This window comes from Emydura macquarii, unplaced genomic scaffold (genome assembly GCF_026122565.2).
Source record: "Emydura macquarii macquarii isolate MOO-44397 ecotype Brisbane River unplaced genomic scaffold, CSIRO-AGI_Emac_v2 contig_1483, whole genome shotgun sequence".
In the NCBI taxonomy this organism is placed as follows: Eukaryota; Metazoa; Chordata; order Testudines; family Chelidae; genus Emydura; species Emydura macquarii.
Window position 1 is genome coordinate 1,959,532 of NW_027131620.1, and position 15,581 is coordinate 1,975,112.

Sequence of the window (15,581 nt, forward strand, 5' to 3'; positions counted from 1 at the left end):
ATGCCTCCCCAGTCACCGGGCTGATGGGACACGGTTTGCAGCGTGCTTTGAAAATGGGAGCAGTCTCGTTCCCGGGCCGAGCCAGCTGCACCGACTCCTCTGCCCAGGAAAGGGCAGGCCCTGCAGAGAGCAGGGAGCGTCTCCGAGGCGCTGCTGCAGTCCCCAGACATGCCAGCGGCGCTGCCTCCCCCCAGCGTATTTCAGCTTTGTTCTTGGCCTGGCCGAGAGGGGCGCAGAGGGGGGCCCAGAGCTCCAGGCCGGGAGCGCATCTCTGGCCCGTGTGCAGCGTGGGAGGCATGCTTGGCTTCGCCTCAGCAGATGCCTGTGGCTTGCGGCGGCCAGCGTGTGAATCGGAGAGCGGAGGGTCACGGAGAAGGGGCCGCCCTCCTCCTCCCTGCCGAGGGCCTTGAGAAACTTTCTGGTGGGGGGGGAGGAGCGGCCCCCCCTCCTGTCCCAGCTCTGTCCTGCCCTCCTCCTGTCCAGAGTGAGCCGCGCTCCGTGGGAGGGTCTGCGGGCGCCTGGCTCTGGCTGGGAGTGCTCGTGCCCTTCAGGGGAGCTGCGACTCGCCCGGGTTAGCGAAGGCGCCTTTGCCCCGGCCCTGCCGCACGATCCGGACGCAGGGCAGTGGCTCGCCGGGCTCGCTGCGTTCCAGGCCAAGTCTCAACACGCCGCCTCGTCCCCGGCCTGCAAACCGGGGCCACCCACTGCCTCCCGGCGCCCGTTGGCCTTCCCTTCGGCTCACCTGCTCTCCCACGCCCGGGGCTGCCACGGCACCTGCCCGCACCCTCGCCGTTCTCCCACCCCCACCTTCTCCAGCCGACCCACGAGCGCGGCCCCGTCCCTTCTCCCCTGGCTGCCCCGGCCCCGGCCTCCGAGCTGGGTGATGAGCTGGGGCCGGGAGCTGGGGAGGCAGGGCTGACTGCAGGGAAATGCTGGAAAAGGCCAGAGTCCGTGGCCACCAGAGCGAGCCCTGAGATCCGCTCCCTGGCAGAGGCGGGGGGCGAGGCTGTCGCTGACTCCTGCCACGGCAGTGCCCGGGGCTGGGCCCCGCTGGGCCTGCCGGGCTGAGACTGTCGGAGGGGTGCTGACTGCTGAGAGGCAGAGGAGGGTGGGGAGGCAGGGGGCTGGGAGGCAGAGTGGCTCAGTGGGTCTAGCACAGGCTGGGGACTCAGGCGACTGCGGGTCTGGTCCTGGCTTTGCCGCTGGCTGCCTGCGGGCAAGTCACTGCACCACCTGGTGCCTCAGTTTCCCCACCCCATCTGTAAACTGGGGGTGATGCTGCTGCTCTGGTAATAATCCTTCGTCAAGCCGGGGACGTGCCCGGTGTTCGTATTATCTTCCTAAGTCTCCGCTAGAGGGAGCCAGGAGCCTAAAGGAATTTATCCTGCCAGGACAAAGTGGCTCCTTAGGGTACCAGCCGTCCCAGCAGCCCTGTGCATGGTGACACGCTGCCTACCCCACACCCGCAGCCTCCCCCTCCCCTGCCCTGCCTTGCCTCTAGGGATGCCACCCCGAGGCACCGAAAACCAGGCCATCGCCCTCAGCCTGACCTTCCGCCCCCACTCACGTGCTTCTCCAGACGCCTGCCCTGGGCTTCCCCCACCCACCGCCACTGGAAGCCCAGCCCTGGGCAATGGGTCTGCCCCCCCCAAGACACTGTGGCCCCAGCGAGGGGCTGGCGTCGTGCAGAGCTGGACCTGGGGGTGCCCCCACCGCGATGCACATGGCGCCCGCCACATGGCCTGTGTGTGCAGTAAAAAGCCAGGCACACCACGTCCCCCTGCAAGGGCTCAGAAAGACCGGCCAGGTGACTGCCAGCTCTGCATCCCCGCCCACCTCCCCCTAGGGGACACCCTGAAAAGGCCCACAGTCTCCCCCCACCTTCCTCTTCCCTCCCCCAGGCTCCCTCGCTGGGGGGAGAGTTACTGACCCTTAAACATGTTCAAACAAAGCCCGTGCGCAGAGCTGGGGAGGGCACACAGGTGAGCAGACCCCCGGGAGAGTTGGGGGGAAAAGACATGAGACCCCCCCCAGAAAAGATGGGGCGAGGGGAGTGAAAGAGCCTTAAAATCCCACGAAAGAGGGAGCGTGAACTGGGATGCCAGAGAGCCCGTGGGCGCACAACCCGGCCGCCGTGCCCCGGGCCTCCCCAGAGGACAGAAATCCTGGCACCGAGCTCCCACCCCGCCCGTGCGTCCGGGACCAGCAGTGCTGAGTGCGCTGGCTCGGCCAGCCTGCTGGAGCTCCCTCCCCAGATGCCTGGGTCCTGCCCCGGGGGCTCAGGAACCTCTGCGAGGGAGCAGGAGATGGATGATCTGCTCCTGCTGCCCTTGGCTCCGCCCTAGGCGGCCCCCTCGCTGCTCTGGGCAAGAGGAGGGACTTTTCCGCCCCCTTTTGCCTTTTGCAGAGGCGGGAGGCTGGGCTGCAGCCGAGTTTTAACGGAGTTGGGAGACGCTTTCCAGAGGAGTCGGAGCCGGGCGTTTGCAGGGGCCGGGACAGGAGGGATCCCCGTCCGGGCAGGATGCAATTGGAGTATGCCATGTCTGCCTCCGCTCTGCGCATCCTGCCTCCCGCCTGCGACCAGGGAGGCTGCGACAGCCTGGGGCCCTCGTACTCCAGCTCCGAGCCGCCCCAGGGCAGCGGTGCCGCCTCCCAGCTGGGCGAGGCCACCAAGCCCCCCTACAGTTACATCGCCCTGATCACTATGGCCATCCAGAGCAGCCCGGAGAAGAGGCTCACCCTGAACGGGATCTACCGCTACATCATGGGCCGCTTCGCCTTCTACCGGGACAACAAGCAGGGCTGGCAGAACAGCATCCGCCACAACCTCTCGCTCAACGAGTGCTTCGTCAAGGTGCCGCGGGACGACAAGAAGCCCGGCAAGGGCAACTACTGGACCCTGGACCCCGACTGCTACAACATGTTCGAGAACGGCAGCTTCCTGCGCCGCCGGCGCCGCTTCACCAGGAAGCGGGGCCTGCGGGAGGCGCCGGAGGGCGAGGCGGAGGGGGCCCGGAAGAAGCCGCCCAGGCAGCGGGCCCGGCAGAACCCCCGGCCCGTGGCCCTCTTGTCCGAGGAGATCAAGACGGAGAGCGGCCATCCCTCGCCCGCGCCCGCCGGCCAGCGGCTCAGCTCAGGTGGGGGGCAGGCGGGAGCTGGGCAGGCTCTGAGCTTGGAGGGTACCAAGGAGTGCGCCCCGGGCAGCAAGGAGCCCCTCCTCCATTGCCCGGAGCAGCCCGGCCAGGCCAGCCTGCTTAACCCCCGGAAGTATCTGCAGAAGCCCCGGCAGGCGTGTCTGTACCCCCAGGAGATGCTGGAGCCCAGAATGCAGCTCTTCGAGAAGCAGCCCTGCTACGCTGTCCTCGAGGGGCGCCTGCTGGAGTCCCAGGGCCAGGAGATCCCCCAGCTGAAGGAGACCGTCTTTGGGGGGCATCAGCCCCCCATTCAGATACCTCGGCCCCAGTACACGGCCCCGGGGGAGCGAGTGACCCAGCCGCATCCCCAGCTGAGCAGGGACATCAAGGAACCGCTTCAAGACACGCCAGCACCTGCCGTGTCTCCGGACAGCGTGCTGGAGGGGAAGGAGTCTGCGCCGCCCGCCATGGGGCTGGGTCAGCCCTTCAGCCAGGCGAGCGGGGCCCCAGTCTTCCCAGCCCTGCTGGGGCCCAGCAAGCCCTCGCTGGCCTGCGGCAGGCAGCCCTCGCCAGCCTGCTTCCCTGCCTTCGAGGGCGAAGGCTACATCAAGCCGACCCTGCCCGTCTTCAGCTCCTTCGGCTGCTCAGGCTCGGACACCTTGAGCGGGAACTACCAGTGCCGGGTGCAAGCGCTGAGCTTCTGCATGAACGAGCGGGCGTGCAACTCGGCCCTGGAGCACATCCTGACCTCGTCGCAGACGGCAGCTCCCGTGACCCCCATCCAGCCTCCCCCCTTCAGACCCGCCGTCCAGCTGCAGGGGGAGCAGAAGGAGTCTTGGGCCGGGAGCCCGTTCTCCCTGCAAGGAGGGAACAGTTACCAGCTGGGGCTCCCCCACTGTCTCTACAGGACACCAGGCATGTTCTTCTTTGAGTGAGAGGCCCTGCCCAGGACAGACTCGCTGGCCCCAGAGCTCCCCCGGCCCATGGCTCAGCCATTCCCCCTGCCCTTCAGAGAGCTGACTCCGAGGAAGGAACGCCCCCTGTAAGTTATTCCCTCCTGCTGCTTCCTGCCCACTGGTGACGGAGCCAAAAGGGACCAGGGTCCCAGGAGAAATCGCCTTGGGAACCACCCACTGCCAGGGCTTTTAGCCCACGAGACTAGCACTAATGCGTGGGAGACAGGGTCTGAACAGAGCGGTGTCCTGGCTAGTGGAATAAAACGCATCCCCCACTGCTTCCTGCCTCCGTGTCTCTGCCTCAGGGTCCCGGGAGCATCGTGCCCAGGGCCAGGGGGGACCGGAGAGGCAGGGGGAGGAGGTACTGCTGGGCCCTGATTCTCCCATGCCCTGCACCTTGCCTGGTCACTTACCCCTGTGCCAGCGTTCTCCGCTCTGCACTGGTGCCAGGGGCCGGTGCAGGCAGCCCCTTGGTCTCTGATATCCTCCCTAAATCGAAATATCAGCGGGCCCCCCCCGGTTTGTACTGTAAGCAGGTTTGTGCACTTCGCTGCCAACCCGGGGCAGACGCCCCCACCGTCACCCTGGGCTCCTCAGAAGGGTTTTCCTAAGGAGCGAGAGTCGAACAGGCAGGGCGCTCCCGGGGGTGAAGTCTGAGGCCACGAGCTGCTGGATTCAAATCCCAGCTCACCAGGGGCTTGCTCTGGGCAAGTCACTACGGCGCGTGGCCAAGATTTTCTGGCGTGACGAGGTGACATCGGGTGCCGACCCTGAGCTGCCACACAGAGGCCGAGTTTTCAGAGCGTGGAGGGCGCTCGGCTGCTCCTGGAACCCAGGCTCCTACAAGGTGGCTCAAGTTGGGCACCCGAAATCATTAGTCACTTGGAAAAATCTTGGCCAACATTTCCAGAAGTGGCCACTGAATTTGGGTGCCTCAGGTTTCGGCTGCCCGGCGTGGCGCTCCAGGGACCTGGCTTTCAGAGGGCCGAGGGCCTACTTGTCTCAAGCTGGGCACCCAAAGATTAAGGAATGCAAAATCCCTGGGCTCCTGCCCATCAGTGCACGGCTGAGAGACGCCCCCCCCTGGAAAACAGCAACCCGGACGCTTGTGTCCCAGGTGCCGGCAAGGCCCAGCCCGCGCTTTGCTGTCCCCTCCCAGAGACCGGCAGAGCAGGCTGGTCTTTGTGACGTGCTCACCAGGCCCAGGAATTCAGTCACCTGCCGGGGGAAGCACCTGCACCTGCTGCTCGCCAGTCCCAGGGCTTCACCGCTTCATGCAGTAGGAAGGTGCCCATCTCGCAGGGCAGCGCCAGGGAGTGCAGGGGGCGGGGGAGGAAGAGAAACGCTAACCAGGATTTGGGATCAAACAGTGAACTCAGCCATGAAGGGCTGATCTCTGCAGCCACTCACCTGGCCGTGCCCCTGAGGCACCAGTGCTTCTGGGGCAGCACGCTGCTTCCTCTGCACCTGCAGCGGGTCCTGCTTCCTGGAGCTGCTTCCACTTTTCAGCTGGCAGGAGCCACGTCGGCCTGCTGCCCCTGCTTCCCAGGCAGGAGCGCCGGCTGGGGTAGGAAGGGCCCCGCCCACCTCTGCCACCTGTCCCGAAACTGCCTCTCCCTTGCAAACTTGCATCCCGAGCTGAGCTCCAGTTGTCAGGACAACGGGGTGGGGCGGCAGGAGAGAGACTGCGCCCCAGTTCCCAGATGCATTTCCAGCAGCCTCCTGCGCTGAGCCAGCTGGAGGAAGCCTGGCCCACAGGATAGGCTGCTCGGCTGGGACTTGGGAGATTCTGCTGCAGCTTCCCTGGCCTTTAGTCTCATGGTGTGTCCGTGCCCCGGAGAACAGCCCTGCCTGCCCCACAGGGGTGGGATTGTGCAGTGGGGGGGCCAGAGGAGCACCTTAGGCAGGACACGGCTGGACCTCATCTTCCGCCGTGGGAGCAGCGGGAGGTTTAATCGTCTCCCTGCCTCAGGGCCGGGCTCCAAGTCCGTGTTCCGATTTGTTCAGTCCCTTTGATGCAAGCAGGATCCGCTGCGTGTTCCCAGCAGCTGTGTCAGCCTGCCGGGAACACGGGCACGTCCGTCCCACCAACGGAGCCCCAGAGCAACAGCCAGCGCTTAGTGTGGGGAACGTGGGTGCCAGAACGCAGGGCTCCTGGGACTCCAGCAGGCAGAGTTGTTCCCAGGAGGTGGGGGTGGGGGTTGCATCGTGTTTGTGGGGCCCCCCCCAGGCAGGGAGAGACCACCTCAGATATCTAGTGTGCTGGGCTAGGCCCTGCGCATCCATCTCGAAAAGGCCTAGATCTCACCCACAGCGCTTCCAGGCGCGGAGTTAGCGAGGATGCCAGGAGGCACGGCAGCGAAGCAGCCCCTGGCCTGGCTCAGCCGCATGAGCAGGGGAAAGTGATTGTGGCTTTGCGGGATTCTTCCAGCTTTACTCATCCAGGATGTTACTGGTGAGGATACACAGATCTGAGTCACGGCTCAGCGGCACGGCTTTGGCACGGCGTGACTCCACCGGAGATGATGTACGCTGCCCAGCAGGATTTGGGCAGGGCTTTTCAGCGGGTGTCCCACATAGCAGGGCAGGAGCTGGGCAGGGATACAGCATCTGAGGGGTTCTGGGGGGGTGGCTGAGGCCTAATACCAGAGTTGCCAGCTGAGTCAGGGAAAAAGGAAGTTGTTCCAGCCTCAGCTAAAACCTGGGGCTTCTGGGGGACAAGGGAGCCCCCAGTCCTCCAGGGGCTGGAGAATTGTTTGCTGGGGGCTAATCCCCCTGCATCTCATTTCCTCCCCCCCCCCTCCACTGCTCCCCAGACTGGGCCTTTCTGGGGCTGCTGCTGAGACAGGGATCCCGGCTGGTGGTGCGAGCAGCTCAGAGCTGATCCTGCTTCCTGGCCATGCCTAGCTGGGCTGATGTCTCGACAGCGCCGCTACACCCCAGGGCGGCGGCACAGCACCGCGCGCTTTCCCAGCCTCTGCCCGGCTTTTCTTTGCAGCTCTGTCCTGAGGCCCCAGGTCAGACGGGCCCCGTGCAGCTGCCAGCCACGCATGGAGGGCGAGGGCCTGGGGACACGGGCCTGCACTGAGGGAGAGTCCATGCCAAGGCTGAGCCGTCATCCTACCCCCCCACTCGCTAACGCCAGTGCTGCCCCGCGCAAGCCGAGCGGGGATGAGACGCCTCAGTGGAGCAGCCCCCCCGGCTCAAGGATTTCCGGGTGGGATGAGGTGGGCAAGAGAGACGTTGAACAGCTCGGGCCCTAGGGACTGGCGCGCAGGGCGTGAGGTTATCCAGGGCACCCCCCGCGTGGACGCCAGGCGGGAACCTCTGCTCCCCAGGGCTGAGACTGGTCCCTCGCCTCCCAAGCAGGGAAATGCTGACACTGCTGCGAACCAGGCAGGGGAGCTGGCATCAGCCCAGTGGCCAGGGGAGTGGGGTCTCCGAGCCAACCCCGCCCCGCAGGCAGTGGCTGGGAAAGAGCAGCCCGAGTGCCTTTCCGGGGCAGGAGGGGACGAGCCTCTAACACTCCTGGGCCTGAATGCAAACGGGGCTAAGCGTTCAGACCTCTCCCTTGCGGGGACACCACACCACAGAGCACGGGCTGAGCCCCCCACCTGCAGGGCAGGGGCAGATGGTGGGACAATTCCTTTGTCCTTCACTGCTACTGTGCCAACCGCCCCGGGAGAGCCGCCCAGCCTGGTGCCACAGCCCCACCGGACATGCCAGGCGAACGCAGCACCGCTTGCAAAGATGCATGTGCTGAAAGGGCCACCCACTCCGCTGGCTTATGTAGTCTGGGGCCAGGCAAAGCCCCAGACAGGGGCCAGGCTACCGCGAGCAGGTGGTCTCCTATTCAGCTGGAGTGCCGTATCCTCATACCCCCCAGGCGCTCATAAGCCAGGAGCCAGGCCCAACAGAAGCAGAGGTTCACTGAAAACTCAAGAGATTTTATACAATAGCAATAGACAATACAATACAGCTGGGGGGGGGGTCTTTGCCTTCTAGGGGTTGAGTCTTTAGGGTGTACATTTTCTCCAGAAGCACGAGGGCTAGAAATTTACTCTTTTAAAACGAAAGCTGAGAGACTCTTGTAATAACCTGACTCCAGGAGCTGGGGCGTTGAGAAAAACCACAGCACATTGCACGACTGTCAATAAAATTATGAACATTGGCACCACTGGCTAGTGTCTCCTGTCTTACTAAATAGCCCCTGTGCACGTGTTTGAATCAGAGCCTCGCCAAACACAAGGTGTCTCCAGCCGGCAAGTTACTGCGTGGCCAGCAAGGGCGGGAATCTGCAGCAAACTAGCTTGCCTCACCGGACTACCATGTGTGGCCAGTGTGACAATGCGGTAAAGTCCCAGAGGGCAGCTTTTTAAGCAGAGTCCACTCAGGATGTTACTGCGTGGCAAGCTGGTGTGCTCTACATTCACACCCTGCTTTGCCGCCCAGTAACTTGCCATGCAGTCATCTACAAAGCCATGGTAGGCCCACATCTTGAATCCTGCGTGCAGATCTGGTCACCCCATCGCAAAAAAAGAGCGATTGCAATTGGAAAAAGTACAGAAAAGGGCAACAAAAATGATCAGGGGGTCTGGAAAAGCTTTCATATGAGGAGAGCTTAATACGACTGGGCCTTTTCAGCTTGGAACAGAGCCAACGAAGTGGGGATATAGCGGTCAATAAAATCATGACTGGTGTGGAGAAAGTAAATAAGGACGTGTTATTTACACCTGCTCATAACCCAAGATCTACGGGTCACCCAATGAACTTAACAGGCAGCAGGTTTAAAACAAACAAAAGGGAAATGTGTTGTCACACCACGCACAGTCAATCTGTGGAACTCCTTGCCAGAGGATGTTGTGAAGGCCAAGACTATAACAGGGTTCAGAAAAGAACTAGCTAAGTTCCTGGAGGATAGGTCCATCAATGGCTATTAGCCAGGACGGGCAGGGTTGCAAAACCGTGCTCTGAAGTGTCCCCAGCCTCCGTTTGCGAGAAGCTGGGAGCGGTGGATCACTTGATGATGACCTGGTCTGTTCATTCCCTCTGAAGCACCTGGAGTAGCTGGCAGTGAAGTTACCAGGAGTGTGGAGCAGCTGCTTGGAAACCCTGCATCAAAATGTACCTGCCCAGGCAAAACCAATGATTCCCTTTCCCATGACCGTGGGAGACAATGAAATCGTTCATTAGCGTGTCCTCACCCAGAATCGTCACCAGCTGCTTCACACGCCTGTCCGAGCGACACAGCCAGGACCTTTCCAGCTAGCCGGGCAGGCTGGGGACTGTCCCCACATCCAGCGTCTGCTCTGACACTAGCTTCTGGCAGCAGGTGCCCCAGATGAGATGCTGAACACAGCATCAGTTCCCCTGACCTGGCTATGTCTGTGGAGGCAAGCAGGACAGACAGACACAGGGGGATGGGAAGCCCAAGAAGCCTTATTTTCTAAGCCGCACAGACGTGCAGAGGAGAGAAAGGCTGGTTCCCCCTATTGTCCTAACTCCAGCCATGTCAGGGCCCGGGACCTCCCTAAACGCCCCATAAGCCATTCACGGGGGCAGGGCAGAAATGCCTGGGGAGACGAGGAGAGAGCGTCACTGGCCAGGGGAGAAAGGAAGCGTAAGAAGAGACGGGGGCAGAGAGGCAGCATGGGGAGTGAGTGGGGGAGTGAGGGGTGACAGATGATGGGCCGGGGGGGGGGGGGGCTGAGGCACACACAGAGAACCAGCGTGGGGGGATTGGGGGGAGTCTAGGAGACCCAACGCTGAGTGAGTCCAGTGGCAGCCCCAGGCCAGGGCTGCTGGCAGTGTCAGAGCTTCAGGAAAAGCAGAGGAGGAGGCCAGGGAGCCAAACGTCCCGCGTCCATACAGGCCGCGCTGGGTCCTGTGTCCCAGCGATGCCCATGGCTGGCTCTGCCAGGCTGGGACTCGGCGCTGGCCGGCACGTTGACCCATGTGTCAAACGCTAGGAAGTGGGTGTGTTTGGGGCAGGGTGCGGGGCTCCCTCTTAACCCGCTTCACCCTCGCCTTGGCCCCAGCTCCCCGCCCTGCGGCTCCTTGCTCGTGCGGTAAAGGAAACGGAACCAGGGGAAACAAGCCAAGCGCCGTGGGCCCGTTGGGCCGCCTCGGAGAATAAATAGTGAGGAACCGAGCGAGGTTTCTCTGCGTTTGGCCCCGGCCCCTCTGGTCCTCAGATTCTCACCAAGACGAGCCGAAATCGGCGCGAACGTGCGCTCGGCCCCGTGGGGACGGGACAGGGCTGGCGTCACTCAGAGACCAGATGCATGCTGAGCTGCGTCACCCTTTGTTAACAAGTCCAGCCACCACCACCCAGCCTGTGACTGCGCCCAGGGGCACAGGCAGCGAGGGGCGCGATTCGCCAGCAGCCGAGCGGGACGGGACTCGGGTCCAGGTTTTATTTTCTCCCTTGTAGTTTTTTGGGTTTGGTTTTTTTTTTTTGGTTTTTTTTTTCCCAGTGAAAAACAATATTTTAGGCCATAGATCACGTTGGCGTCTGAGAAGCTGCCTGTGAAGGGAACGTCTGACCTCAGCTCCCTCCTTCTCACAGTCCCCGGGGGCCCGGGAGGAAGCAAGCCCTGCTGAGTCGTGCCCAGGGGCCGTCTGGTTCCCACAGACCCAGGCCAGGCCTTTCCCCCCAGCCGAGGGGTTCCAGCTCCGCGGCTGGGAACGTGCAGCTGCCGTGCTCGCCCACCCTCCGCCCCAGCAGCTTTCCTCCCTAGGCCCAAATCTCGCGCAGCGCAAGATAAGCGAGGCCCCAGCGCGGCTGGGGCTGCAGGTCTGTGGGGGCGGAAGAGCGAGTTTGCAGAGGAACCCCCAAAAGCTGAGGCGGACCGGCCGGGCCCTGGGCTTTGTCTGCCTGTGTGTGGTACGGGCTGGGTGTGCTGCTTATCTGATTGGTACGGATCCCATGGTGGGCCGGGGCTTTGCGCATCAGCTTGGAGCTGTTCCCTGTGTGTGTCTCATTCCTGCCGGGGAACTTCTGACCTCCAGTTCCTGTAATATCACACAGCTGAGGAGAACCGCCGCGAAACCCAAGCAGCGCAGCCAGCAGGGCTGGGGCAGAGACAGGCTGCCAACCTCCTGCGGGCAGGCCGGGCCGGAGCAAAGCCTGCGTCTCCTGTGGGCGCTCCCAGCGTCCCCCAGAGAATAGGGGCAGAGATGGTGCCCGCTCCCCCGCGGGCGAGCCAGGCTGGGGCAGAGATTCAGAGCGAGCGTTGCCCTGGGCGTTGGAACGCACTTGACTGAGCACAGGAACCTGGCCTGCGATGTCAGGGTTCGCCCCAGACCTTGCCCTCCTCTCCCTGCAGTCCGGCACCAGCGTCTCCGGTGCTTTGAGGGGGATCACCCTTCTTCACCCGGGCGTGGGAGCAGCACCAGCCCTTTGCCTTCCTCAAGCCCCCCAGCCGGGAGGAGGCAGCCGGGCTTGCTCTGCCTGAATGACAGCACGTCTCAGAGGATCTGTTATGTCTCTGTAGCCAAGGACGTCATCAGCCCTCACCCCCGTTCTCCTGTGGCCAGCCACCTCCTCCCCTTCCAGCCAGAGATCTCCTCCTCCTTCTTTGGGCAACAGTTTCTGCTCAGGCCCCTCTCCATGCAGCCCGTGGTCTTTCTCCTGACTCCCCTCGCCTCAGGATTCAGCTGCTGCCTGGCTCCGTCTCTCTGCTGAGGGACGAGTCTCAGTGCCCGGCGGGTAAAGCCAAGGGCTGCTCCAGGCTTGGGGGTTCTTGGCATTGGGAGCAGCCCCCCACCTGCATTTTGCAAGCTTCCGTGCCCGTGACGGGACAGGAGGAGCCAGCAATGGCAGGGTCTAACGGAGGGGCTGGTCGCCCCGTTTGTCTCTGAGGCGGGGCGGGGGAGCGGTAGGAAGGGAAGGTGGCTGGCAGGAGACGCTTGCAGGACCAGGCTTAGTCCCAGGTTCAGTGCTTGGAAGCTACTGGCGCAGCCCTAGTGTGCTATTCGCTGGTGCGCTGGCCAATCTGGTTTGAAAGCGAGAGTGGGGACGCAGACGCTGGGGTGCCCCTGCCACTTGCTACTGGCTTCAAACCCTTGAAAGATCCATCAAGGCCGAGCGGGAAGGAAAACATCCTGCCAGATCCTCCAGCGCCTCCGCGGGCAGGGCCACTTCCCATGCAGCTCAAACACGGGGGAGCCGGCTCGTCATCTGGGTGGACCCTACTTACCTCACCCAGACAGAATGTCCTCTCTTGGGTTGGGTTTCTGGGCATGTGTGTTCTCCTCCTGGTATTACAGCAAAACTCGGGGGATCCTGCCCGCCTGGACAGAGCTGTGTTATCGCTAGGCCTCCGTCGCGTTGCAGTAGGGGCCCAGAAACCTGCACCAGGCCAGCACACCTGCCACCTCTGTCCACTAACAGCAGGGCACCAACACCCCTTGGTCCTCGGCCAGCAGCATGGCTGCGGCACTGCCCCAGAGCATCCACGCCGGGCCACGCCCGCACTGCTGCTGCCTTACCGCCCGGCTGCGAGTGGCGTAACGCCAGGGCCTCCCTAGAACGGCGTGAGGGTTGTCCTTCAACCACCCTAGGGAGACCCTCCGGCCCCGAGCCAGCAAAGGTGCACAATGGCGGGTTGTTTAACAGCAGCCTGGGGACTAGATACAGACCTTGTCCCGTAAGGAGAACAGGGCAGCAGGAAGCGGCTTCTGGTGCTCCTCTGCCAGCGCATGCTGCCGAAGCTCTGGGCACCAGCTCACACCTGGCCTGGGGCGGCCAGTCTCTCTCTGCTCTGCTCTCTCTCGGCTTTGCCGGCTTTGAGCTGGGGGGGGCTGCTCCCTGCTGGGGGGAGAGGACATTCATTTTCCACGTTCGCTCATGCCTAGGGTCCCCACAGGGTGTGAGCCACCACGGGGGGTGCAGCACGGCGTTTCCTGTCCTCTTCCGAGCAGCCGCGCTCCCAGGAGCGGAGGGCTGGGAGTTGAATGCTTGGAGCCCAGCTGTTGCTGGCGGAGTTCCGGGTTCAAACACCTGCCGCTTGTGCCAGGCTCTCTCTTCTCCCGGACCAGCCAGCGCTCAGCCCCGAGCTGCTCCTCCTCCCACCCGTGCCATGCTACTTCCGGCTGAGGCAAGAACCATCCTGGGAGCTGGGGCTGCACCGGAGAAGGCAGGCGTCCGTCCAGCCCACCCACCGAGAGCCGCACAGCAGGCGAGGAGGAGGAAGAGAAGGAAGGAGTGGGAGGGCGCGGCGCGGCAGGCAGCATGTTGGAGAGATGCTAGGCGCTGCTGGGTTTGCTGGGCTTGGAGAGGGGCTGGCGTGACTCAGCGTGAACGGGCGTGTGATGGAGTCACGGTCCAGCGCGAAGGGCAGGTCCTGGGAGCCCCGGCTGAGCCCTCGCCCGACTTGGCCCTGGCTCGAACCTCTCCTGCCTTTCTGGGTGGGCAAAGCTCCGGGCCAGAGCTCGGGCTGGTGTAAGGTGGCGTAGCCCCATTGGAGTCGCGGGAGGGTCAGCGCAGGATCCTGCTCCCCTCTCCTGGGGAGGATCAACTCTCCAGGGAAGCACACCTGCCGCCCCGCCCGTTCTCGCTCAGGGCCCAGGATGGGAGGGGCCGGCCCCATCCCTGCGGCGCGGGCCTGCTCTCGGCTCCCCCTCGGGCATCCCCAGGAGGCTGCGGCAGAGGCACCCTGCTCCTCGGCCCCCGACGCTGCTGCTGAGCGGAGGCCAAGGCCACACTTAAACCTGCTCGCACAAGCTTCACGCCCCTCGGTACCACGGCTGGGACGACCTGGCCTAGGACAGCCCGGAGCTGAGCCACGACACGTGGGCTCTGGTCCCCTCCCCGCAGCGCTGGCCGGGCCAGGCAGATGCTGGGAAAAGCCCATCGCTGAGGAGCGGGGTGGGGGCGAGGGAGGAGAGCCCCCGCTCAGCTCTCTGGCCGAAGACTGGTTACCCCCAGCTCCCAGGCCCTGAGCGAAGAGCCATGGGGATGTTTTCACCCCAGGGAGCGGGTGCCCCAAGGGGTACGGGGGGCAGCTGCGGAAGTGAGCGAGCGAGCAGCAACCAGAGGCCGGGCAGGAGCTACACGGGCCGGCTGCTTCGGGAGCTCCTCGGACGCCAGCGGACAAGCCCTACCTGCTGCCCCACGCTCACTGCGCCTGCCTTACCCGTCCTCTCCTCTTCCTCCCACGCCTCCTGCAAGGCCCCAGCCAGCCATTTCCTGCCCCCCAGGCTAGGCACTGGAGGATTATTTGCACAAATTCCTCGCATTGCTGTGCTCCTCCCCGTGGAGATGGCAGACCCTGCCGCCCGCGGGGGCCCTGTCACCTTGTGAGCTGTGGGCAGAGGGGGACGGCAAGCCGCTGGGGTAGAGGTGAGGAATGGAGACGTCCAGCCCAGGCGCCGGATCTGGCATTGTCAGCCGGAGGCTGCAGCCCTGCCCCTGCTAAGCCAGTTCTAGACCCTGCTGGGAGCTGGATAAATTCCTGGGAGCGTGGACTGTCCTCCAGGGTTCGCAGAGTCCCTAGCACCCAGTGCCCGACGCTGCAGGGACAACGCGGGCAGTGGTGACAGGAACGCTGGCGGGAGGGAGCCAGAGCCCACCTCCCCCTCGCCCGCTGCAGGGTTTCAGCGGGGGGCTCGAATCCACAGGGAAAGAGGCCGCGTAGCGATTCTGATAGTGCAGTACAGGAGTGGCCCGGGGGAGGCGAAGGGGGGCGTTAGCTCAACCTGCTTTGACACAAGCGCTCCTCGGCCTTGTTTACACTCTCAGCTTAACGTGGACTAAGGCCGGGTGTGAATTTAACGTGAAACAGGTGTCCCGGCTTGTCCACACCTGGCCCACCTGGGTGAAGCTAATCAGGAGCCCGGCTCTCTTCTTCCAGAAGCTGGCCCCAGCTGCCATTAATCAGGCCCAGCTCCGTGTTTAGACAAGCCCTCCGTGCCGCATAAGAGCACCCAGGTGAGGGCTCCGCCCAGCAGCCATGGCGCTTGGCGCTCGCACCCGGCCTTCTCTGGCACAAGCCGCCCCAGGGAGACCAGCCCTGATAGTCGCTTGTGGCGCCAGGGGAGAGAAGAGGGGCCAGCGCGTTTGCTTTGCTCGTGGGGCCCTGCTGCTGCCTGAGTCGGGGTGAGCGCTGGATTCAGGAGGCCGGGGGGAGACGAGATGGGTGTGCTAAGCTGGTGTCTAGGGGTCCCTGCCACACACTGGCAGGGTTAGCGTGAGTCTCCCGTGAGCGGCACCGTCTTACCCCCCGGCCCCTAGACAGGCCGGGGCTGCTCTGGGGCTAGAGCCGGCTCGAGCTGCCAGCACCTCTCAGCAGTGCTAAATCAACCGAAGTCCAAACACAGCCAAAGCCCCCGTGCCGCGCCCCGGCTGAGAGCACCAGCCCCGGAACCACGGCCCACTGCGTCCACGGTGCGGCCCAGGGGCGTTGAGCCCATGCCGCTGTGGCATGCTGCTCCTCACAGGCTCAGCTGGGCAGGACCCGCCCAGGCCCCTCACCCCACGCCCCTCAAC

General features: G+C 63.9%; 1 protein-coding gene across 1 annotated transcript; it reads left to right on the plus strand.

Moving 5' to 3' along the window:
* Positions 1-2,478: 2,478 nt before the first annotated feature.
* FOXS1 (forkhead box S1) lies at positions 2,479-4,360 on the plus strand. The gene has a single exon (XM_067554573.1). The coding sequence runs from the start codon at positions 2,522-2,524 to the stop codon at positions 4,067-4,069; it is 1,548 nt and encodes a 515-aa protein (XP_067410674.1). The 5' UTR covers positions 2,479-2,521; the 3' UTR covers positions 4,070-4,360.
* The last annotated feature ends 11,221 nt before the right edge of the window (positions 4,361-15,581 follow it).